Below are 26,130 nucleotides of genomic sequence, written 5' to 3' on the forward strand. Positions count from 1 at the left end.
TTGTTAATGTTTCCTTAATTGTAAAAACAACCAAGTCAACAGTTAAAAGGATTTTGAGCCGATAGGTGCTACCGCCTCGGCAAGATCGATGGAGGGAGCGATGTGTTAGCTTATACACCGCCCAAATAGCTGTGTGGAATTCTCTCACGTAGAGATTAAACCCACGTTTGAACTTTGGCCGATGTCATTATTTAATGATGTTTATATACGAATCAAAAAGAAGATAATTGGTTTTGGGTCGTCCTTTCCGCATATCTCGTAGGATTGTGATTTGTGAGTTGGAGAGACGGCCGTGATGGCGGGGAGGAGGGGGTTGGCATTCTCTCAAGCAGGGATTCAACCCATGTCCTTATAAAAGGTGTTTGTCCGAGGTCCCCGAGACTGATTGGTGCAGCTGATCGGTGCAGCTGTGCAGCGATTGGTGCAGCCGTTTGTGTGGTACTCAGGAAAATAACGTTATGCGGGAGTCCAAACCTGAAAATGCTGGAGGCCAAAGCTGAAATTGGAAAAACAATATCGCCTATTTTACTCCCGAGGATCCCAGGATTACCCACCCAAAATATCGTTGCGATCGGTTCAGCCGTTTTTGCGGTACCTTCGAACGAACGGATGGGCAGACGGACACACACACAGACAGATGTACGGACATTTGGTTAATTATAGTAAGAATCTATTGGAATTGTAGATGGTGGCTTGCAAACCGAGCCTCAAGGGTGGTGTAAGGAAGCGTTTCATTTTCATTTTTAATAACAACAAATGCAAGGTGCAGGGAGGTGAAATTTGCTGCATTCATTGCAACACGCTAGAGTAAAACAAATGTTCATTTACATCTGTAGGATTTCTAATAAATAAAGAAGATATAAGGACACCTGAGACCTGACACTAGGCCGAGGCTTCAGACTTTGGCACGCTCACAAGGCTGGACTGTCGAATAAGCTTTTCCCACCTATGTTTTTTATACTTGTGTGTAATAAAAAAAAAAAAAAACAAACCACGAATAGCTGAAGCGCTAATGTAGAAGCAGGTCATGTGTTACTGTTATGAACCATGAATACGCTGGGTCCATGGATGTTGGGCACACACACACACACACACACACACACACACACACACACACACACACACACACACACACACACACACACACACACACACACACACACACACACACACACACACACACACACACACACACACACCTGTATGAGCACTTTTGAGTGGACCAAGGCACCGTGGCCTGTTCAAAGTACTATTGCAGTAAAGCATTAACATGCACATCGTGTTCATCAAAATGACAACCCCAAAACACCAAAGGTTTACTTCTGTTTATGATCTTCAAAAATTGTGTTTTGAGAACCTAAACACCCAGTTTACATTCATGCAATCCCTTGGAGGTCGATAAGTATGCATGCAAAGTTTTGGGCTGCTAGGTTTCATGGTTTTGTAGTTGTGGAGGAGACTGACACACACACACACACACACACACACACACACACACACACACACACACACACACACACACACACACACACACACACACACACACATTGTCTTTTATTATTATAGATATAATCACCATGCAAAGCCAATTCATTTATATCATTAGCTCACCTGGAACGAAGTTCATGGGAGATTATGCGATGGCACGTCTGTCCGTCCATCTGTCCGTAAACACTTGCAACTTCTTCTCCGAAACCGCTGAAGGGATTGTGACCAAACTTGGCAGAAATTATATTTGTTGTGTTGTGACTAAAGTTTGTTCACGGCATTAATAAAGTCGGAGTCTAAGGAGGTCTACGGGGGTCAAAGTGGGTCTAGGTTTGACCCCCCCCCACACCCTCCCCCACCCTCCCAAATATGTATTTGCTTTCTTCTCAGAAACTTACACACGCAATTTCGATGAAACTTTACCACAACCTTCATCACCCGTGATGTACCAATGTTTGTTCAAGGCATTATAAAAATTGGGGTTGGGGGAGGAAGGGAGAGGTGTTTTCCTCCCAAATTGGTATTTTTTAAAGTCTTATGATTATGAGTTTGTTTAAAGTCTCATGATTATGTTGGTATGATTCTACATGCTGCCCTGTCTTCTAGCAACCATTGAAATTGGTTTAAAATACCTTTCGTCAGTGCAGTATACTGTTTATTCCACCAGGTGAGGGCCAGGGGTATTGACCCTATGTTTAATCATTATGCCGTTGTTTATTAAGTCGCCGGAGGCATTAAGTTTTGGGGTTGTCCTTACGGCTGTCCATCCATCTGTACGTGATAGGTTATTGTTACCGCGATAACGTAAGAATGGCTGGAGGGATCGAAGGCAAACTTGGTACAACTACAAGTGTGTATAATGATGTAAAGATGAACTGATTATATTTTGGGGTCAAGAGGTCAGAGGTCCCGTTCGGTAAAAATTCTGTTACTGAGCTAAATTGTGACCCAGTGATGGGATTTCCACCAAACTTGGTGCAAATGCAGAGATGAACTGATTCAATCTCGTCATCAAGAGGTCAAAGGACACAGTCTGTAATAGGTTTTTGTTACCACGATAACTTAAGAGCGGCTGAAGGGAACCAAGTCAAACTTAATACACGTATGTATAATGATGTGAAGATAAACGGATTAGATTATGGGGTGAAGAAGTCAAAGGTCCCTTTTGGTAAAATAAATACTGTTACTGCACTAACTTGTGAACCAGTGATGGGATTTTTCAACAAACCTTGTACAAGGATATTGTCGTGTTCCTGGCGATAAAAATCTTTCCAAGGAACGGATAGCCCAATAGCGAGCTTTTAACTCTGAGGCAATGATCAAATGCGGATTTTACTGTATGCGCCGGAGGAAGAAAGAGAAGGGGAAAACTGAAGCGCTTACCTGTGGTCCCGCCGGCAGTTCCCAAACCTGCAGAAAATAAACCCAAACGAACCGGATTTAAAATGAACAAAAATAAACAGGTTTATTAAAATGGAATGCCGGGACTAAGAAAAGCGCCACGATAAATACATTTCCTTTATGGAGCGCTCCCGCACACAGAACCAAACACAGACAAAAGGGATTGAAGAACTGGAATGAAAATAAAGATGTGTGGTTTATTGTGCACTTAGCTCTGATCAGCTCGTGGGGCCTCGTCAGTCTGCGAACGGCCCTCGGAGGTTCGTGCGCCTGAACACGCCTTGGCGCGGAACCAGGCCTCAAGCGCACAGGCCCGAGCGTTCATCCACACATCGTTTCTGCCTGGCAAAACTGCAGCTCTCCGTCCGCGGCTCTTCCTCCTCACATCAGACGAACAGGGGAACGAGGAGAATCGTCAGCGCACAGCCATTCACCGTCACCCAGAACGCGCGCAGGCCACTAGGATCAGGAGAACAAGCAGAAGAAGACCAGAGCGCAAGAACGACAATGGAGCAAGAGAGAAAATGCAGGTTTTAGAGTTCATTTATTCGTCGGGTCATGACGTCCTCGGTGCTTCTCCTCCAATCCCTGCCGGCCAACACCACAGGCTTGGCTCTCCACCACTCAACATGCAGTCTGCCTCTGACATCATCGGTCGTACTTTGCCATTCAGCGTGTCCCTTCTTACCCCGGCCTTCCTGTTGGTCAACTCCCGCCCAACCACTGTCCTCGGCGTGGCTGTCGGCCTGCTCGACCTTTGTGGTGTGGTGTAGCTGGTGGTGTCCATTGGCAGTGCTCAGAACTGGCATCCGGTTGGTTTTATTGTTATTTAGTGTAGTTAATGGGCATTTCCTGCGCTACTGTCTATGGTGCGGTGCCAAAAGAGATGAAGGATAAATCACATAGGGAACGACGAACAGGGAATTAGTCAGGCAGCTAAGCTAAATATAGCATAACAATTGTGCATTTTGTGAGGAAAGCATCAAATTTGGCACACTAGTAGACTATCATATTATGAAAAGATCTGGATATTGGGCCATCTCAGATTCAGAGATTTGATTTTTGCAAGATTTGCAGATTTTGCAGATTTGCAAGCTGAGATTGCAATGCCAGGGACGGCCGACTCCTTCCTGCGAGCTGCCAACGTCACCCGCACAAGAAGAGCTCATCAAATCACTGCAGCGGCACTGCACATCCTGCAACACCGTGCGTATGAACGCCACTGTATGACATATGCTGATGATGCAGAAGACCTGCCTGAGTTCGAAGACTGGTGTCACCAGAGAGGAGAAGACATTCCCAACTTTCAGTACTGGGCAACTGTGCTGGAACTAGAGATGTTGGTACTGGTCTACGTGCGTTCTCTGCAGCAGGCTTCATTCACGATGTACCTTGATGCCCTGACGGAACTGGTCCCATGGTTCCATGCCTTAGACCACACACACTATGCCAGGTGGGTCCCTGTTCACCTGAGGGACATGGTTGCACTCCCAATGAAGCACCCAGATGTAGCCAGAGAATTCAGGGCTGGCAACTTCACTGTACAGAAGACGAAGAAGGTGTTCTCTTCGATCCCAATCGACCAGGCGCATGAACAGAATAACGCCTGCATCAAAGGAGATGGTGGAGCAGTCGGCCTCACTGACAACCCAAGTGCCCTGCGGCGTTGGATGATTGCCGGGCCAGAAGTTGCCAGGGCCATAGAAGAGTTCCAAGATGGCCATCAACACTGGGGGAGGCGAGAGGACACACATCATCACGACCAGACACCAAGTGTGCAGACCTCTTTCGCCAAGGATGTCCGCGCCCTTGTCAGCGTCATAGAAGAGCTTGGCAACCCCTTTGAGGAAGAGAGCATGGATCTGGTTGTCCTTGACACAAAGGAAATTGCAGGTCCTGCTGCAGTTGAGACTGTCAGGAATGTGAAGAAGATTGGCCAAGAGCAGTTCCAGGCTTTCACCAGAGAATGCCTGGTGGAAAGGACCAAGCCAATTGATGATGCAATTCGTCGGAACAAGCTGAAGGTGTCATTTTGGAAAATGGCTGCCACAGCCATCAGGGGCTGAATTTGAGATGGCCCAATATCCAAATCTGTTCATAATAGGATAGTCTACTAGTGTGCCAAATTTGGTGCTTTCCTCACAAAATGCACAATTGTGATGCTAAGTTGCCCCACTAAATTCCTCAACCTAATCCCTGAGCTAAATAACATGCCCTGCCCCCTCGACGGGGACAAATATACAACTTCATCCGACATTCGAGCTAAACTGGTCCTCTACTTATTTACATGGTGGTGGTTCTTCTTCTTCTTCTTCACGACAGTCGGAGCATGCTACCTACACAAATCTACCTAGTCCAAAGTCATCTCTACCCCACCGACATAACAATATATTATGATGTAAAGATAAACGGATTTGATGTCAGTATCAAAGGTAGCCGTTACCTTCATAAGGACCCTAACATAAGGACCTCATATTTACTAACCATAACAACTCGGTCATGTCAGGTAATAATGTGATACTTGAGAACAACTGAAGGGATTTAAATCGATATTGCTTCAAGTATGCGTAATGATGTAATAATGTGGGTGGAAGCATATCGGTTGACATCGCGATGTCAAAGAGTGCCATTTTTGTTATCTGTAGTAGTCAGACCTTCAAGCCAAATGTGTTATCCTGCCTTACTCTCTCGCTCTACCTTAGACTGTGAGTTGCAGCAAGCCACAGCCAAAGCAGGAACATTGAATATGACAGCCCCAACCAGGGAACGTTTAAATTCCAATCCAGAGGCAGAGGTTGTCCGGAAAGAGGCAAAGGTTCGACCAGCAGTGGGCCTCACCCGCAAACCCCGACAACGGACGCGGCGACTGAGCTCTGGTAAGCTAGTTGTGAATTTGACATTTATGGAAATGAATTAAAGCACATGATGTGCTCACAAAGCTATCCACCTTTCTCTTTCATTCATTCAGTTGTAACATGAGAATGGCTTGCCACTTGGAGGACTTTTTAGTTTAACTATGTGTGTACTATAACCGTTCACCGCTACGTGGAGTGAGAGGCATTTCCTGGTGGTTTTGCTTAGGAGAACAGGATACGTTTTTGTCGTAAAAGTCCATGTTATGAAAGATAATTGTCAGCGTGATTTTAACCTGGAGGGCAAGTCATTTGTCTGCTTGATGTGATGTGTATCCTTCGCACTGGTGATCTTGCAAATTAAGGTTTGGCCCATTCCATGATAATTTGTTCCGGAACAAAGAAAGCAATGAAAAGGTAATGTTATCAAACTAGACAGACAACCATTTTTAACAACTGCTCCTGCACACTGAAGCACGTAGTATACACACCAGGCGGTTGAATTGCGATGCTGAATTTGCAATCGACATATTGAGCTGCTTTGTCAAACTACGATCAGTGGCTCCATCTTCAAGAGAAAAATTTCTGCCTTGTAGTCGATGACGTCTCGGTTGTTCTGGCCGCGTCTAGAGACCACAACACAATTATTTTTTAACATTCAAGCCAACACACACCTCTCGAGGAAATTTCTCACCCCGATATTGGACAATACCCCATTCTCATGCATTTACCTTCAAATTAGGTTGGGACGTAAGCAAACTTCAGTTCCTTTCCATCACTCTTCTAATATGAATTTTACTGTTGCGTTTTACCACCTCAACATTATCCCAAAGGTTCTTTACTGTAGATTGTGGAAGACTGTTATTTTATGCCCTGTGTTATGCACGTGTTGCGATGGGAATTGTTTGCTGCACAGCAGAAAATAATTCTACTGCTTGTGAGCGATCGTTGCATCTATGCTATCGTTGCATCTCTGCTGATTATAATTGGCCTCAAACGGGACTTGCCAGATTCCCCGATCCTTTCTACAACCCCTTTTCCATGTGAGGTAATGAAGTATTTGCACTGCATCTTCCACAGAACATCAGTTAAATGACCCTTCCAGCAAATCTCTTCCTTCCAGGAAATCTCTTGCTTCCAGCAAATTTCTTCCTTCCAGCAAATTTCTTCCTTCCAGCAAATCTCTTCCTTCCAGCAAATCAAATCACCCTCTGGTATTTCGGACAAACATTATCCAATTTCTGGCAACCCTTTTTGGCCATTTGTGTAGCATTAAACCATCTCGGTTTGTATTACTCAAACCAACGACGCATTGACCCGGCATATTTGAAGAAATTCGAAAATTATTCACCGTTTCAGTTAAATTGTACCACAATAAAACCCCTAGACAGTACGGATATGGCGGTGGCTAATCGTGAAGAAGACTATATTTATTTTGTAGGGTATGAAGGGATAGATTAGTGACGAGGTGGTCTGAGCATTTGGGTTTCTCTTTTAAAGTTAAAAAAAATAGCAATCGTGTCTGAAGGAAGCTGTTCAGTGTGGCATTTTTAATACTAGTGAGATACCCGTGTGCCACGCACGGGTGGGAGACCAGAAGCAAACAGGCAATGCAGATACGGTGAATGCTAAAGCATGAAACCAATAAATTCCACATTCCTGTAGCACCCTCAGTCGCACGTCAAACATGGACAGCAAGTTCGTGAAGGACTTCCATGAAAAACGTACCCGTTCGCAAACAAACGGGTACGTTCACGTATAGAAACATCGATCATGGGTCCGTAGGGAATCTGCATATGGCGATCCGCGAAGTTCACGTTCAGAAAGTAGAAACCATCACGGCATGTCGTCATTCACTTGAACTCGATATCGCTTTTTTCATTCCAAACAACATAACTCCAATCACAATTTAATCACAAAATAAACTTTTAACAACATTGTTAATGTTTCCTTCATTGTAAAAACTACCAAGTCAACAGTTAAAAGGATTTTGAGCTGATCGGTGTTACGGCCTCGGCAAGATCGATGGAGCCAGCGGATCTGTTGGCTTATACACCGCCCAAAAAGCTATGTGGAATTCTCTCATGTCGAGATTAAACTCACGTTGTTTGAACTTTGGCCGAGGTCATTATTTACTTTTAATGATGTTTATATACGAATCAAAAAGAAGATTATTGGTTTTCGGTCGTCCTTTCCGCATATCTCGTGGGATTGTGAGTTGGAGAGACGGCCGTGATGGCGGGGAGGGGGTTGGCATTCTCTCAAGCAGGGATTCATCTCAATTCCTTATAAAAGGTCTTTGCGCGATGTCACCGAGTCCGATCGGTGCAGCCGTGCAGTGATCGGTGCAGCCGTTTGTGCGGCACTCGGGAAAATAACATTATGCGGGAGTACAAACCTGAAAATGCTGGAGGCCAAAGCTTAAATTGGAAAGACAATATAGCCTATTTTACTCCAGGAGATCCCAGGATTACCCACCCAAAATATCGTTGCGATCGGTTCAGCCGTTTTTGCGGTACCTTCGAATGAACGAACGGACAGACGAACGGACAGACGAACGGACAGACGGACATTTGGTGAATTATAAAAAATTTAAAAAAACACCTTTAGAGGCCATTTTCCCCCGCAAAGCGGGGGTTGGCCTTTTTCGGGCACCGTGGTTGTTGTTGTTTTTGTTGGTCCCCTTTTTGAAGCAATGTTTTACGGCCGGATGCCCTTCCTTCCACCAACCCTTTTTGTCGCCTTTTACGACAAACAGGGAATTACCAGTGAACTGGTACTCAATTTGCCGACCTCGGAAGGATGACAGGCTGAGTCAACCCCCCTGGCGTTAATTCAGCGATCGACCGGGATTCGAACCCAGGATCTTTGGATCCTAAGCTGGCACCCTAGCCGCTAGCCCAACACCAGCCTATTTGGTGAATTATAGTAAGATGAAATAGGCAAAGCCAAGAAACGAACGAAACCCTTTAGAATTAACCTTTACCAATTACCCTTTAGAATTACCCTTTAGAACCCATTATAATTACTTTTTTAATTACCCTTTAGAACGCATTAGAATTTCTCTTTACAATTACCCTTTAGAAATACCCTTTATAACCCATTAGAATTACTCTTTAGAACCCATTGGAATTACTCTTTAGAACACATAATTATTCTTGAGAACCCATGCGAATTACTCTTTAGAACCCATTAGGATTACTCTTTAGAACCCATTCGGATTACTCTTTAGAACACATTAGAATTACTCTTTAGAACCCATTAGAAATCCTCTTTAGAACCCATTAGAATTACTCTTTAGAACCCATTGAAATTACTCTTTATAACCCATTAGAATTACTCTTTATAACCCATTAGAATTACTCTTTAGAACCCATTAGAATTACTCTTTCGAACACATTGGAATTACTCTTTAGAACCCATTGGAATTACTCTTTAGAACCCATTAGAATTACTCTTTAGAACCCATTCGAATTACTCTTTAGAACCCATTAGAATTACTCTTTAGAACCCATTAGAATTACTCTTTAGAACCCATTAGAATTACTCTTTAGAACCCATGAGAATTACTCTTTCGAACCCATTAGAAATCCTCTTTAGAACACATTAGAATTACTCTTTAGAACCCATTGGAATTACTCTTTAGAACCCATTAGAATTACTCTTTATAACCCATGAGAAACCCTCTTTAGAACCCATTAGAAATCCTCTTTAGAACCCATTGGAATTACTCTTTATAACCCATTAGAATTACTCTTTGGAACACAGAATTACTCTTTAGAACCCATTCGAATTACTCTTTAGAATCCATTAGAATAACTCTTTTGAACCCATGAGAATTACTCTTTAGAACCCATGAGAATTACTCTTTAGAACCCATGAGAATGACTCTTTAGAACCCATTAGAATTGCTCTTTAGAACCCATTGGAATTACTCTTTGGAACACAGAATTGCTCTTTAGAACCCATTAGAATTGCTCTTTAGAATCCATGAGAATTACTCTTTAGAACACATTAGAATTACTCTTTAGAACCCATTAGAATTACTCTTTAGAACCCATTAGAATGACTCTTTAGAACCCATGAGAATTACTCTTTGAACCCATGAGAATTACTCTTTGGAACCCATTAGAATTACTCTTTAGAACACATTGGAATTACTCTTTAGAACCCATTAGAATTACTCTTTATAACACATTAGAATTACTCTTTAGAACCCATTAGAATTACTCTTTAGAACACATTAGAATTACTCTTTAGAACCCATTAGAATTACTCTTTTGAACACATTAGAATTACTCTTTAGAACCCATTAGAATTACTCTTTAGAACCCATTATAATTACTCTTTCGAACACATTGGAATTACTCTTTAGAACCCATTAGAATTACTCTTTCGAACACATTTGAATTACTCTTTAGAACCCATTAGAATTACTCTTTAGAACCCATTAGAATTACTCTTTAGAACCCATTAGAATTACTCTTTGGAACCCATTATAATTACTCTTTAGAACCCATTAGAATTACTCTTTAGAACCCATTAGAATTACTCTTTCGAACACATTGGAATTATTCTTTAGAACCCATTAGAATTACTCTTTCGAACACATTGGAATTACTCTTTAGATCCCATGAGAATTACTCTTTAGAACCCAATACAATTACTCTTTAGAACCCATTAGAATTACTCTTTAGAACCCATTAGAATTACTCTTTAGAACCCATTAGAATTACTCTTTAGAACCCATTAGAATTACTCTTTGGAACCCATTAGAATTACTCTTTCGAACACATTGGAATTACTCTTTAGAACCCATTAGAATTACTCTTTAGAACCCATTAGAATTACTCTTTCGAACACATTGGAATTACTCTTTAGAACCCATTGGAATTACTCTTTAGAACCCATTAGAATTACTCTTTAGAACCCATTAGAATTACTCTTTAGAACCCATTAGAATTACTCCTTAGAACCCATTGGAATTACTCTTTCGAACACATTGGAATTACTCTTTAGAACCCATTAGAATTACTCTTTCGAACACATTGGAATTACTCTTTAGAACCCATTAGAATGACTCTTTAGAACCCATTAGAAAGCCTCTTTAGAACCCATTAGAATTACTCTTTAGAACCCATTAGAATTACTCTTTAGAACCCATTAGAATTACTCTTTAGAACCCATTAGAATTACTCTTTAGAACCCATTAGAATTACTCTTTAGAGCCCATTAGAATTACTCTTTAGAACCCTTTAGAATTACTCTTTCGAACCCATTAGAAATCCTCTTTAGAACACATTAGAATTACTCTTTAGAACCCATTGGAATTACTCTTTAGAACCCATTAGAATTACTCTTTAGAACCCATTAGAATTACTTTTTAGAACCCATTAGAAAGCCTCTTTAGAACCCATTATAATTACTCTTTAGAACCCATTGGAATTACTCTTTATAACCCATTAGAATTACTCTTTAGAACCCATTAGAATTACTCTTTAGAACCCATTAGAATTACTCTTTAGAACCCATTAGAATTACTCTTTAGAATCCATTAGAATTACTCTTTTGAACCCATGAGAATTACTCTTTAGAACCCATTAGAATTGCTCTTTAGAACCCATTGGAATTACTCTTTGGAACCCATTGGAATTACTCTTTATAACCCATAAGAATTACTCTTTGAACCCATGAGAATTACTCTTTAGAACCCATTAGAAATCCTCTTTAGAACCCATTATAATTACTCTTTAGAACCCATGAGAATTACTCTTTGAACCCATGAGAATTACTCTTTAGAACCCATTAGAAATCCTCTTTAGAACCCATTAGAATTACTCTTTAGAACCCATTAGAATTACTCTTTAGAAACCTTAGAATTACTCTTTAGAACCCATTAGAATTACTCTTTAGAACCCATTAGAATTACTCTTTAGAACCCATTAGAATTACTCTTTCGAACCCATTAGAAATCCTCTTTAGAACACGTTAGAATTACTCTTTAGAACCCATTGGAATTACTCTTTAGAACCCATTAGAATTACTCTTTATAACCCATGATAATTACTCTTTAGAACCCATTAGAAATCCTCTTTAGAACCCATTATAATTACTCTTTAGAACCCATTGGAATTACTCTTTATAACCCATTATAATTACTCTTTAGAACCCATTAGAATTACTCTTTAGAACCCATTAGAATTACTCTTTTGAACCCATGAGAATTACTCTTTAGAACCCATTAGAATTGCTCTTTAGAACCCATTGGAATTACTCTTTGGAACACAGAATTGCTCTTTAGAACCCATAAGAATGGCTCTTTAGAATCCATGAGAATTACTCTTTAGAACCCATTAGAATGACTCTTTAGAACCCATGAGAATTACTCTTTGAACCCATGAGAATTACTCTTTGGAACCCATTAGAATTACTCTTTAGAACACATTGGACTTACTCTTTAGAACCCATTAGAATTACTCTTTAGAACACATAAGAATTACTCTTTAGAACCCATTAGAATTACTCTTTAGAACACATTAGAATTACTCTTTAGAACCCATTAGAATTACTCTTTAGAACACATTAGAATTACTCTTTAGAACCCATTAGAATTACTCTTTAGAACCCATTAGAATTACTCTTTAGGACCCATTAGAATTACTATTTAGAACCCATTAGAATTACTTTTTAGAACCCATTAGAATTACTCTTTAGAACCCATTAGAATTACTCTTTAGAACCCATTAGAATTACTCTTTAGAACCCATTAGAATTACTCTTTCGAACACATTGGAATTACTCTTTAGAACCCATTGGAATTACTCTTTAGAACCCATTAGAATTACTCTTTAGAACCCATTAGAATTACTCTTTAGAACCCATTAGGATTACTCTTTAGAACCCATTGGAATTGCTCTTTAGAACCCATTGGAATTACTCTTTAGAACCCAATATAATTACTCTTTAGAACCCATTAGAAATACTCTTTAGAACCCATTAGAATTACTCTTTAGAACTCATGAGAATTACTCTTTAGAACACATTAGAATTACTCTTTAGAACCCAATAGAATTACTCTTTAGAACCCATTGGAATTACTCTTTAGAACCCATTATAATTACTCTTTAGAACCCATTAGAATTACTCTTTAGAACCCATTAGAATTACTCTTTCGAACCCATTAGAAATCCTCTTTAGAACCCATTAGAATTACTCTTTAGAACCCATTGGAATTACTCTTTAGAACCCATTGGAATTACTCTTTAGAACCCATTAGAATTACTCTTTAGAACCCAATAGAATTACTCTTTCGAACCCATTAGAATTACTCTTTAGAACTCATGAGAATTACTCTTTAGAACACATTAGAATTACTCTTTAGAACCCAATAGAATTACTCTTTAGAACCCATTGGAATTACTCTTTAGAACCCATTGGAATTACTCTTTAAACCCAATAGAATTACTCTTTAGAACCCATTGGAATTACTCTTTAGAACCCATTGGAATTACTCTTTAGAACCCATTAGAATTACTCTTTAGAACCCAATAGAATTACTCTTTCGAACCCATTAGAATTACTCTTTCGAACACATTTGAATTACTCTTTAGAACCCAATAGAATTACTCTTTAGAACCCAATAGAATTACTCTTTAGAACCCATTGGAATTACTCTTTAGAACCCATTGGAATTACTCTTTAGAACCCAATAGAATTACTCTTTAGAACCCATTGGAATTACTCTTTAGAACCCATTGGAATTACTCTTTAGAACCCATTATAATTACTCTTTCGAACACATTGGAATTACTCTTTAGAACCCATTAGAATTACTCTTTAGAACCCATTAGGATTACTCTTTAGAACCCATTGGAATTGCTCTTTAGAACCCATTGGAATTACTCTTTAGAACCCATTAGGATTACTCTTTAGAACCCATTGGAATTGCTCTTTAGAACCCATTGAAATTACTCTTTAGAACCCAATAGAATTACTCTTTAGAACCCATTAGAAATACTCTTTAGAACCCATGAGAATTACTCTTTAGAACACATTAGAATTACTCTTTAGAACCCATTGGAATTACTCTTTAGAACCCATTAGAATTACTCTTTAGAACCCATTAGAATTACTCTTTAGAACCCATTAGAATTACTCTTTAGAACCCATTAGAATTACTCTTTCGAACCCATTAGAAAGCCTCTTTAGAACCCATTAGAATTACTCTTTAGAACCCATTGGAATTACTCTTTAGAACCCATTGGAATTACTCTTTAGAACCCATTAGAATTACTCTTTAGAACCCAATAGAATTACTCTTTAGAACCCATTAGAATTACTCTTTAGAACCCATTAGAATTACTCTTTAGAACCCATTAGAATTACTCTTTAGAACACATTAGAAATACTCTTTAAAACCCATTAGAATTACTCTTTAGAACCCATTAGAATTACTCTTTAGAACCCATTAGAATTACTCTTTAGAACCCATTATAATTACTCTTTAAAACCCTTTATAATTACTCTTTAGAACCCATTGGAATTACTCTTTAGAACCCATTGGAATTACTCTTTAGAATCCATTAGAATTACTCTTTAGAACCCATTAGAATTACTCTTTAGAACCCATTAGAATTACTCTTTAGAACCCATTAGAATTACTCTTTCGAACCCATTAGAAAGCCTCTTTAGAACCCATTAGAATTACTCTTTAGAACCCATTGGAATTACTCTTTAGAACCCATTGGAATTACTCTTTAGAACCCATTAGAATTACTCTTTAGAACCCAATAGAATTACTCTTTAGAACCCATTAGAATTACTCTTTAGAACCCATTAGAATTACTCTTTAGAACCCATTAGAATTACTCTTTAGAACACATTAGAAATACTCTTTAAAACCCATTAGAATTACTCTTTAGAACCCATTAGAATTACTCTTTAGAACCCATTAGAATTACTCTTTCGAACCCATTAGAAAGCCTCTTTAGAACCCATTATAATTACTCTTTAAAACCCTTTATAATTACTCTTTAGAACCCATTGGAATTACTCTTTAGAACCCATTGGAATTACTCTTTAGAACCCATTAGAATTACTCTTTAGAACCCATTAGAATTACTCTTTAGAACCCATTATAATTACTCTTTAGAACCCATTAGAATTACTCTTTAGAACCCATTAGAATTACTCTTTAGAACCCATTAGAATTACTCTTTAGAACCCATTAGAATTACTCTTTCGAACCCATTAGAAAGCCTCTTTAGAACCCATTAGAATTACTCTTTAGAACCCATTGGAATTACTCTTTAGAACCCATTGGAATTACTCTTTAGAACCCATTAGAATTACTCTTTAGAACCCAATAGAATTACTCTTTAGAACCCATTAGAATTACTCTTTAGAACCCATTAGAATTACTCTTTAGAACCCATTAGAATTACTCTTTAGAACACATTAGAAATACTCTTTAAAACCCATTAGAATTACTCTTTAGAACCCATTAGAATTACTCTTTAGAACCCATTAGAATTACTCTTTAGAACCCATTATAATTACTCTTTAAAACCCTTTATAATTACTCTTTAGAACCCTTTATAATTACTCTTTAGAACCCATTGGAATTACTCTTTAGAACCCATTGGAATTACTCTTTAGAACCCATTAGAATTACTCTTTAGAACCCATTAGAATTACTCTTTAGAACCCATTAGAATTACTCTTTAAAACCCATTAGAATTCTCTTTAGAACCCTTTAGAATCACTCTTTAGGACCCTTTAGAACTCTCTATAATTACAATTTAGAACCCTTTTAAAACTCTTTAGAATTAAACACGTTCGATTAGAAAGGTTCTCCTTCATTTTTGACAGATGGATGGACGGAAAGACAGCCAAATATTGAAGCGTTCCCAGTGCTTAAAAATCAACAGACAGATTTACCGTGCTGATTTTTGTGACGCGGTAGATGAAAGTTTAAAAAGCCACAGCACGGATCGTACAGAGACTGAGAGGTTTAGAGGTGGTGGAGAACCTCACCAAAGGAACACAGATTCTTTCATCAGCATGCATCCATGTGATCTAAATAATACATATTATTCGATCGCGGCATTGTGTGAGAAACAGTCACTCGATCCCTGAACACGGAAATGTGATAATAAACCTGTGTGAAGCAATATTTTAAATAATAGTTGCATGTGTAAGCACTATAATGATAAAATTTGTGTTGTTGACAACAAATCACAATATACAACGTCAACAAAACACATTATTCGTTCACTCCTGGGGGAAAAAACACAGGCAGTGTATTAGTACATGACCTGGTCGAGGTCTGAAGGCCAATGATTTGATGATTTTTTTTTTTTTAATCCAAACATAACCCTCCACCTTCCTCTGGATGAAAGAGTAGGCCATGCAAAGTTTGGTTGCATTGGCTCGTGCTTAAACGAATGCATAAATGAACAAACAAACAAACTTTCTTATTTATATACAGGTATTAGATATAGCATGAGAGGGTGTGGCATGTGAGAGGGTGAAGAAGAGGCTGCCACAGGAAATTGAACTTTAGGCTTGAACACTGCGCAAGGTATTGTGTTCTATGAACTCTCTAGTTTAGTCATGTGATGTCCTTCCCCTTGGGAAGTTTATAAACTGGTGTACATTGAGGTTTTTTTGTGAGTTTTGATTGAATTGCTCTTCCTAATAATAACTGTGTTAAATTGGATTTTGTGCAATACAGTATTTGAAAAATTGTGCACAGGAGACATTTTGTTATTGTTTGAGGACATGTTTATTTGTTGACAAACAGGACAGTTGCGGCATGCACGTGAGGGTGATATAGACGTAGAAACACCTGATTCTATTCTGGTGAACACAAACCTGCGTGCACTCATCAACAAGCACACTCTGTCGGTGCTTCCATTCGGCACTCAGTGTCAGCTCCTTGCACTGCTGCCTGAGGTCGACAGGCAGGTGAGAGAGAATAAAATTTCGTAGCATAGGTAGACGTCATTGGAGGTGTGTGTGTGTGTGTGTGTGTTTGTGTGTGTGTGTGTGTGTGTGTGTGTGTGTGTGTGTGTGTGTGTGTGTGTGTGTGTGTGGGTGTGTGGGTGTGTGTGTGTGTGTGTGTGTGTGTGTGTGTGTGTGTGTGTGTGTGTGTGTGTGTGTGTGTGTGTGTGGGTGTGTGGGTGTGTGGTGTTTGTTGTTTTTTTAGGGGACGTTGGCACGCAGTCTTGATTAAATATGGGTTGTTGGACATATGCATATTGTAGAGGTGGTTATATACAGTGTAATGGTGGATTTGGCAGGCAAAGTGCAGACTTTTTATTTGAAGTAGGTGTTAGTCAGCAAACTATGGAAGATGCTGTTTAACAATTTGAAATTTATTTGCAGTAACACTTCCAGTAGATACAACAAACAAGCTGTTAAGCGTCTATAAATGCAGTTTAATCACATTTGGCTCCTTCCTGACTGTTAACTCAATTGGAGGGATGACAGGATGGCCAAGAGGTGTGCGCACTCACCTCGAAGCTGTCTAGTCTGGGTTGGAATCCCGACCCAGCAATAAACTGTCATCCCAGTGTTTCACAGGCAGGGTGGTCCCAGTGTTTCACAGGCAGGGTTTTTTTTTTTTTTTTTTTTTTGTACACTGAATCGAGGCTCGTGAAAGAGCTAACATTTACTTCACAAACAAATCAACCAGACAAACAAAATATATAAAAAGAGGGAGCGGAAGACAAGATGGGGAGAGAAGGGGAAGCACACAAACACAACATTTGAGAGCAGGGAGATGTGTGGAAGGGAGAGGGCTTGGGGGGAGGAGGCGTGGGAAGGGGGGGCGGGGAGGGTGAGGGGGGGGAGGGAGGGGGTGGAGGGAGAAGTATAAAACACAAGGACACCAAGGACTTCCAGGACAGAAGTTGGTATTTAAAAAAAGTGGAATTGGGGTGAAATTAGCGGGGGTAGAAAAGATCAAGGTTTTGGATGGGGGAAGATAAGAGATGGTGGTGAACAGCTGTTTTAAAGACCTGGAGGGTGGAGTGGGATTGAAGAGAGTGAGGGAGTTTGTTCCAGAGGCGGGAGAAAAGAGGAATGAAGGAGTGAAGGTGAGCAGAGAGTCTTGATTTTAGCAGTTTAACCATAAGAGGGTTGCAGGCAGATCTTGTGCGACGTGTAGGAATATTTGCAGGACAGAGCCCAGAGAGAGCTGGGGGGCAAGGCCAGAGAGGAGTCGGTAGAAGACGGAAAGACCACCAACCTGCCTGCGGTGAGTGAGTGAGAGGCCCTTGGAGTTAGCTTCATCGCGGGAGATTCCAATGATTCTGAATGCTTTGGTTTCAACAGCGTGAAGACGGGCTAGGTGTGAGGCAGGAGCACCAGCCCAGAGGGGAGAGCAGTATTCTATTGAGCTGCGGATGAAAGCCTTGTATGTGGTGACGAGCTCAGGTGTGCCAAGGAAGGACTTCGCACGACGGAGGATGCCCAGTCGGCGACTGGCTTTGGAGGCCAGATTTGAAATGTGGTTTTCCCAGGAAAGATCATGGCAGATAGTGAGACACAAAAGCTTGAGTGACAGAACTTCTTGGAGAGGATTATTCAGAAAGTGGATAGGAGGGTTGTCCAGTCGGTCTTTTCGGAGAGACATCGTAAGAGTGTGAGATTTGTCAGGATTGAAAGACATGTTCCACTTGTTTGCCCAGTCTGTGATTTTGTCCAGGTCTGCAGAGAGTGAGGAGGCTGCAGACTGCCGATCTGAGTGATGAAGAATGGAGCGACAGAGAGTAAGTCATCAGCAAAGAGATAGAGAGGATTTTCAAGAGACTCAGGGAGATCATTGATGAAGACCAGAAAAAGCACAGGGCCCAGAACACTGCCTTGGGGAACTCCAGCCTGAACAGGAAGAGGAGATGAGAGAAACCCATTCAGGGCCACACGTTGACTACGACTAGAGAGGAAGTCCGCCAGCCCTGCGTGGAGATTTCCATGGATACCAAAAGAGGAGAGTTTGGTGAGCAGAGCGGGGTGCCAGACCGTATCGAAGGCATGTGATATGTCAAGGGAGACTGCTCTAATTTCCTGTTTGGCATTGAGGACCTCCATCCATTGTTGTGAAAGCAGAAGCAGCATGTCCAGAGTAGAGTGTCCAGGTCTGAAACCAAATTGATGATCAGAGATCAAGCCATTGGAGAAGAGGAAAGATTTCATATCTGAAGCAATGATGGATTCCATGACTTTGCTGATAATTGGGAGAAGGCTGATTGGTCTGTAGTTGCTGGGATCTGTTTTTGCACCTTTTTTGTGCAAAGCGGTGATGTTGGCAGATTTCCAAGCAGATGGAAGATGACCTTGAGCAAAAGAGAGGGTGAAGAAAACAGAGAGAGGGAGTGAAAGAGCGGAAGAACAGGATTTTAGGACCCGTGGGCTGATGCCATCAGGTCCAGTTGCAGAATCTGAGTCGAGGGTTGACAGAAACTTTTCCACCTTGTCAGGAGGAAAGGACACAGAGTCCAGGAGCAGCTGGGTACGACTGGGTACGGTGGGTACAGAGAGGGATGGGTTTGGGACACAAGATTTAGAGGCAAACACAGAGTTGAGGCATTCAGCTTTTTCACGTGCGGAGTCAGCCGTGTGGCCATTTGAGGTGAGGGAGGGGATGGAGGGGGAACAAACACCAGAAACAGATTTGACCAGACGCCACCAGGATTTGGAAGAGGGAGACAGATAAGAGTTCGGTCCTGAGAACGGAGAGATATTGTTTCCTGGCTCTCCTGAGGGTGGACACACACTTGTTTCGGGCTTTGTGAAAGGAAATGAGATTTCCTTCCGTTGGATTTGCTTTCCAGGAGACGAAAGCAAGTTGTTTCTGGGCATTAGCCTCACCACAAGATTCCGTGTACCATGGACGGGAGGAAGGGTATGACAACTGAAGACGAGATGGGATAAATCTGTGCATGAGAGAGAGCAATTTACTTTGGAAGAATTCCCAGGTTGAGTTGATGTCAGAGGCGGTAGAGATGGGAGACCAATCCAGATGATTGATGGCTGCTTGAAGACCGTGTGATCAGGGTGAGGCAGGGTGATCCCAGTGTTTCACAGGCAGGGTGATCTCAGTGTTTCACCGGCAGGGTGATCCCAGTGTTTCACAGGCAGGGTGATCCCAGTGTTTCACAGGCAGGGTGATCCCAGTGTTTCACAGGCAGGGTGATCCCAGTGTTTCACAGGCAGGGTGATCCCAGTGTTTCACAGGCAGGGTGATCCCAGTGTTTCACAGGCAGGGTGATCCCAGTGTTTCACAGGCAGGGTGATCCCAGTGTTTCACAGGCAGGGTGATCCCAGTGTTTCACAGGCAGGGTGATCCCAGTGTTTCACAGGCAGGGTGATCCCAGTGTTTCACAGGCAGGGTGATCCCAGTGTTTCACAGGCAGGGTGATCCCAGTGTTTCACAGGCAGGGTGATCCCAGTGTTTCACAGGCAGGGTGATCCCAGTGTTTCACAGGCAGGGTGATCCCAGTGTTTCACAGGCAGGGTGATCCCAGTGTTTCACAGGCAGGGTGATCCCAGTGTTTCACAGGCAGGGTGATCCCAGTGTTTCACAGGCAGGGTGATCCCAGTGTTTCACAGGCAGGGTGATCCCAGTGTTTCACAGGTGGGGTGTGTTGTCTTTCAAATGGACATTAAACGGGAATCCCTTCTGTAGGCATTAGTTGGTGGACGTTAAAGATCCCATGGTGTCCTTCGCAAAGAGTAGACAAGCTATCCCTGGCAAACTGACCAAATCCCAAATTCCTGCCCGAACCAGCAGAGGGCATTGTGCCTTCAGCCATTGATGCTACCCTGCAGCCTTGTGCTGCATACGTATGAAGAAGAAGAAGACTCCATTATAAACTTGAAACTATCTCTGCAGACTGGTTATCTGTGACGCATAATTTTTCTATTCATTTATATACATTTCACGTTACTAGAAGCACCTGCTCCCTCTGGGAGCAGCCAGGGAGATTGTGTTGTTATTCTTATTCAAACGTGTAATTCAAAATAACTTTCCAAAATACCTCTCGCTGTGTAATTCAAAACCCCTCACTACACTGGAAAATGTTGGGACATCAATACTGTACTGTAAAGGGTGGGGAGATGTAATACCCTCTCCCACCTGTTGCAGCGCTATACGATAAACATTTACATAAAGAAAATGAACGGGACATAGAGAGCTTCTGTATTTTCTCCAGAATAGCTCAATCTATTTTGAAAAGAATAAAAAGCCTGCATTTTGCTGTTCATTATATAAGAATTGAAATGCATTAATTAAGATGGAATACAACTGTTTCTTGTATGAATTGATGGTATGCTTTCTTGATTGATGAATCTGTAAAATGACTGATGAATACTGGCTGCATCTGTCCAATGCCTATTGTGGCAGATTGGGACCGACGGGCTACTCCGAGCCAATGCCTCAGCCCTTAACAACGAGTTCTTCACACTGGCGGCACAAGAATGGAAGGAAAGACTGGCAGAGGGTAAGTGGAGTCAGAAACATGGCTGCAGTTGGATATTTTGGGCATTTCAACACTCAGAATATTGAAGAATAAATAGAAGTGGTGGAAGTTGAGCACAAATATATTTCCACTTAACCACACTTACCAACAAGGTGTTAGTGTAGCTCTATCAACAAATATATCAGCTTCCTTAGGAAAGTGTGAGTCAAGGCCAGCTCATTGTTTGTCTGAGGCCCATTGGATGGTCTTTTATTTGAGTCCTAGTTAGCTGAATCTGTACTTACAAATATGTTGGTGGTGGTGTTGCTTGGGTGTGGGAGGCAAGGCTGGGTCGAGAGGGCTGGGTCCATGTCAGCCTGCTCGGATCGATGTGTTAGGTTATAAGCCCTTGAGTGGTGTTAAGTGATCACGCAAGCAGTACTGTGTATGATTTGCCATGCTGAAGCACCAACATCTCACAAGTTTTAACAGTCCATTACAGAACTAGCAATATTTCAAGTCAAGTAGATCTAACAGAGATAGAGTGGAACAAATTGAACTTGTTGCAATGGGGTAGCACCATGTGGAGTATGACCTATGGTAGATGATTCTGAGGGTCACACTGTTTTTTGGGAGGGATAAGGAAGGTGCAATCAGACTCGGTGGTGTAATTGTTAGAGCACCTGCTCTGAGACTGAGAGGTCGGTGGTTCAAACCCCGGCTGAGCCATACCAAAGGCCTTTTAAAATGGCGCGTGCTGCTTTCTTGCTTTATGCTCAGCATTTAAAAGGATAGAGCACGGACAAGCGACACTGGGAAGGCAATGGCAAACTACCCAGTGTAACTTGCCAAACTAAGTTTACTTGCCAGGAAACTGCTTTGGCAGCACCATCGCTCTGTAAAGAGTATGGTTCATGGAATCAAAGTAAGGTGCAGGATCATTTCTTAAAGGGGGAAAAAGTTACACAAAATATGGTATAAAGGAGCATAAGGAATTGATATTATCAACACTATTCCCACAGGAGAGTTCACCCCTGAGATGCAGCTGCGCATACGACAGGAGCAAGAGAAGGAGAAACGCATGCAGCAATGGAAAGAATGTTTCTTTGAAGTCTATTGTGGAGAGAGGTACACTTGCCTCCTGATATTGACACACTTTTCTTGCAGAGATGAAAATACAGTACAGTCAGACCCCGACATTCGCCGTCCCATCATTCGCGGGTTCCATCGTATTCACGGTTGGTAAAATGTGACCTGCTTCTACATTCGTGGCCCTGTACCCCACATATTCGTGGTTTTTCACGGGAGCACAAACAATTCCCCACCCACCCACGGACTTAGTTTGTGCCTGATTGATTATCCCTTTTCACCGATGGGTAGGGATCTCAGGTTAATGTTTAGTACTTGCTGCTTGGAAAAAGCCTGGTTCACAGATATGATTGGAAACTCTCCGCACGGAGAGGAGGAGGAGGGGGAGGGGGAAGAGGGTTTATCGATGGGATATGACAGGGCAGTGGGCTTCCTTGGTTTCTTAAATAATAGTTTTATCATTTATTTTTGATTGGGAAACATGAGTGATTATTTATATATTGATTGTTTAGTTTTAAGTCTCATGATTCCTTTAGTCTGCACACGGTCAATGTGTAACTCTTTCCCCTGTAATATGGTGTAAATGTTGCACCGGTCAGCGAGGCTGGCTCATGGAACGCAAGGAAAAATGAACTTTTATTTTGAATCTAAAATAAAATGAAATTCTTGTGGAATTTTTTTTCCTTTTTCTAAAATGTGGAAATCTAAAATAACCTTTTGGAATTTTATTTGTAAGCATTTAATGAAAACTGTAATCATGTACATTTGTGTTCGTATGCGCACATCACTTCTAAAAGCATCGTCCACATGTCACGCATAAGACCACTTCTAGCCATGCAAAAACCATTTCCCACCAGCTGTGCACATAACAATTCTAAAAGCATCTTCCACTCCTCACAGCATGCATAAAACAGCCGTACATGCGCGTAAACCATCCCCCATCATGCCATTTGACATTTGCAGTTTTTTGTGGGTGTTTTCTCGGTTTGCTTCGCCATTCTTCGCGGTTTGCTTCGATTTTTCCCTTATGAATCACAACCCAGCGAGAACCTCTCCCCCTTCTTCCACTGGGGTGGACAAGATGGATACAGAAGCAAACTCTCAGGAAGGAAAAACTGTAAATTTGGAAGAAGGTAGGCTTGGGGTGGTGGGGAGAGAGGGAGGGGCTTAGGTGGGCTTTGAAAAAACGCTAATGCTGTAATGAGCAAGATTTTCATATTGATTCTAAATGCATGCACATCATTTTACATGACCCAAACCCCGCTCTCATTTCTGCATTTGTAATGGGAGTAATGAAATCTGCCCTGATGCTTAGAACAGGAAGATTGTGTATGTAGTACGGTGTCTGCTTCTCTTTCTATCCAATGGAAATTCCTTGTTTGTCAGACCCAGGCACAACAAGTATTTCTGCTTTTCCCTGACATCTCATTTAGACCGATATAATTTTCTTTTCTTCTTCTTTCGTATGCACTGCACATGGCTGCGGGTACATCGTTTTATTGGGGTGCAGCTGTGTCGCTGGTGCAGCACCCTCTGTAGGTTAGATCAGGATTATGCAATTTGTTCATGGTGCTGTCAATAGCTCACCTACTCTTCACAAAAGACACCTTCCACCAACTAATGCCGGCAGATGGAACGGAACGCCCAGTTTAACATCCATCTGATGAACGGCATACACATTGATGAATCACCATGCCTGCAAAACACCAGGATGACAATTTATAGATGGGCCGAGACTCAAACTCAGGTTGCACGGTTGAGAGGCGAGCGTGTGTACCTCTCGACTATCTATCCTGCCAGCCCACCAAGATGTTCTGAACTGAAATGGGCCAAAATCCTCATAATGTCATATTCAGCTGATGATCCTGTGAACTTTTGAACACCGTTATCAAATTTCTCAGTAATTCTTACACAGAATGGTTAGTACATGTAGTCACTTTCACAAATCCAGTTAATAAGTTAGGCCATTCGGAGAACTTCAACATCACCCATCACCCAACGTGAAACATCCAAGGAAAGTTCCGTTAGTCTGTGAGTCACATCAAGTTATTACTCATTTCTCATTGCAGGTGCGCACACACACTCGGTTTGTTTTCGTGCTTGGTTATAAGCTAATAGTTTGGGATCTGGTTAATCGGTAAACATGGCAGTGATTGTTGTGGGATTTCTTTCTTAAGACACAGTGATATTCGGTATAATTTGAAGGACTGATTATTGTCTGTTGTTTGGCTGAAATATGAATCAAGCCTAATTTGCTACAGTAATAGCTGTTTGTTTTATGTTTTTGAATTCGTTTGACTTTTCTTTTCTTCAAAAATGATGCCACTGCTTTAGACAGCATATAGTCATTAATTGCTGCAGTTATAATATTTTTATAAGTTATTGTATGTGAGCATGTGTTGTGTGTGCTTCATCATCTTTGTTTGCATGTATATCTGTTCACTTCACATGTGTGCATTTCTTGTGTTCTGATGCCCAGGATCGGATTGACTGAAGCAGAATCCTTGCGATTGACCAGCTGTGAGCCAGAAGACGATATATCCATTGATGAAGATCGTCAAGAGAACACAGTTGATCTCAACCAGGACCTTGCACTTAAAAACAACGTTCAAGTCCTTGACACCACTGAAGTCAAGAGTGAGGGGCAGAGTCAGCAAGATGAAGAACTGGAGATGGACCCAAAGAATCATGACCAGGAACCTGTCTCTCAAAGGCTTCAAGAGTCATTATCACCAGACACTAAATCTCCAGGGCCAGTGACTGATGCGAAAGAAATGCACAATAACTCTGTGAAGCATAAACCCCAACTGGGAGTGCCACGGTGTGAGCTTACTCTGTCGCGCCTGCGTGAAAGGCTTAGGGTCCTCACGGGGAGGCACCATGTTGACTCCTCGCATGAAAGAAGAACCTCCGTGTCGAGAGTCGACGACTCGAGTCCAGAACGAAAGCACGCGAGGAAAGAGGAATGCTCAACACCACAGCAGCAGTTGAGAGTTCCACCTATTAAGGTAATGGGCCATTGCAAGTTGATGGCTACGATTTGAATGAGAAAATGAAATGTGGGACTTCGAATAGAAACAAAATTGTGAAAAACGGCTCGTTCGTGAGCAGTGCGATACAGATGCATTCAATGTTTGTGTGGTACCGGTAGTTAAAGCATCCAGTGGCTGGTGGTATTATCTGTAGTTTAAAGAATATTTTGTTTTCTCCGCAAGTGAGCAAAAAGGAAAGAACACAATTGGCTGTAAATTGGTTGCAAGGACAAATGCCCAGTTGCATAAAATTCCCTTATCCTTAAAAAAAAGATTCCCCTTAAGGTACGCTGTAATTCCTTAGCGAATGATTTCCTTAAGGGCTGTTGTATTAAAAAAAACTCTCAGAAAATCTTTAAGTATTTCCTTAAACAACAACAACAACAGGCATTTTAAGGCCATTTTCCCTGCAAGAGCGGGGGTTAGCCTTGCAGTCCCCATGACAATCTTCTCCATTTTGCCCTATTTTCTGCATCTCCCCTTGTTAACCCCCTTGCCTGCATTTCTTCTTCGACCATCTTTAGCCAAGTCTTTCTCGGTCTTCCCCGTCCTCCTTAAGTATTTCCTTAAGATTGAGGAAATCCTTCGGAGCTGTTGTTCTGCTAGGCAACCAATTGGATTAGAGATAGGAAGAGGTGTCCGAAAGCAATAACACGTAATGAACACGGAATTTTAAATGACGCTTGTTATATGATAGTGCTACATACACGCTTCTTATATGTTGCATGGGGAACACGTGCTTCCGGATGAATAAAATGATCTACCATATAAAATACAATGTCTGTTTGCGTGTTTGTGCAGATG

The 26,130-nt window shown here is 41.4% G+C and overlaps 1 protein-coding gene across 3 annotated transcripts in view; it reads left to right on the forward strand.

Annotated features, from left to right (window-relative positions):
* The window catches only part of ASXL2 (ASXL transcriptional regulator 2), a 121,767-nt gene that overhangs the window by 86,510 nt on the left and 9,127 nt on the right, over positions 1-26,130 (forward strand). For all 3 annotated transcript variants that reach the window (XM_068130963.2, XM_068130964.2, XM_068130961.2), the window contains 5 exons: positions 5,592-5,765; positions 16,546-16,709; positions 21,151-21,247; positions 22,228-22,333; positions 24,774-25,302. In XM_068130963.2, coding sequence (XP_067987064.2) covers positions 5,592-5,765; positions 16,546-16,709; positions 21,151-21,247; positions 22,228-22,333; positions 24,774-25,302 — 1,070 coding nt within the window. The remainder of the gene's footprint in view (positions 1-5,591; positions 5,766-16,545; positions 16,710-21,150; positions 21,248-22,227; positions 22,334-24,773; positions 25,303-26,130) is intronic.

This window comes from Myxine glutinosa, chromosome 11 (genome assembly GCF_964187855.1).
Source record: "Myxine glutinosa chromosome 11, kmMyxGlut1.1, whole genome shotgun sequence".
Classification (NCBI taxonomy): Eukaryota; Metazoa; Chordata; class Myxini; order Myxiniformes; family Myxinidae; genus Myxine; species Myxine glutinosa.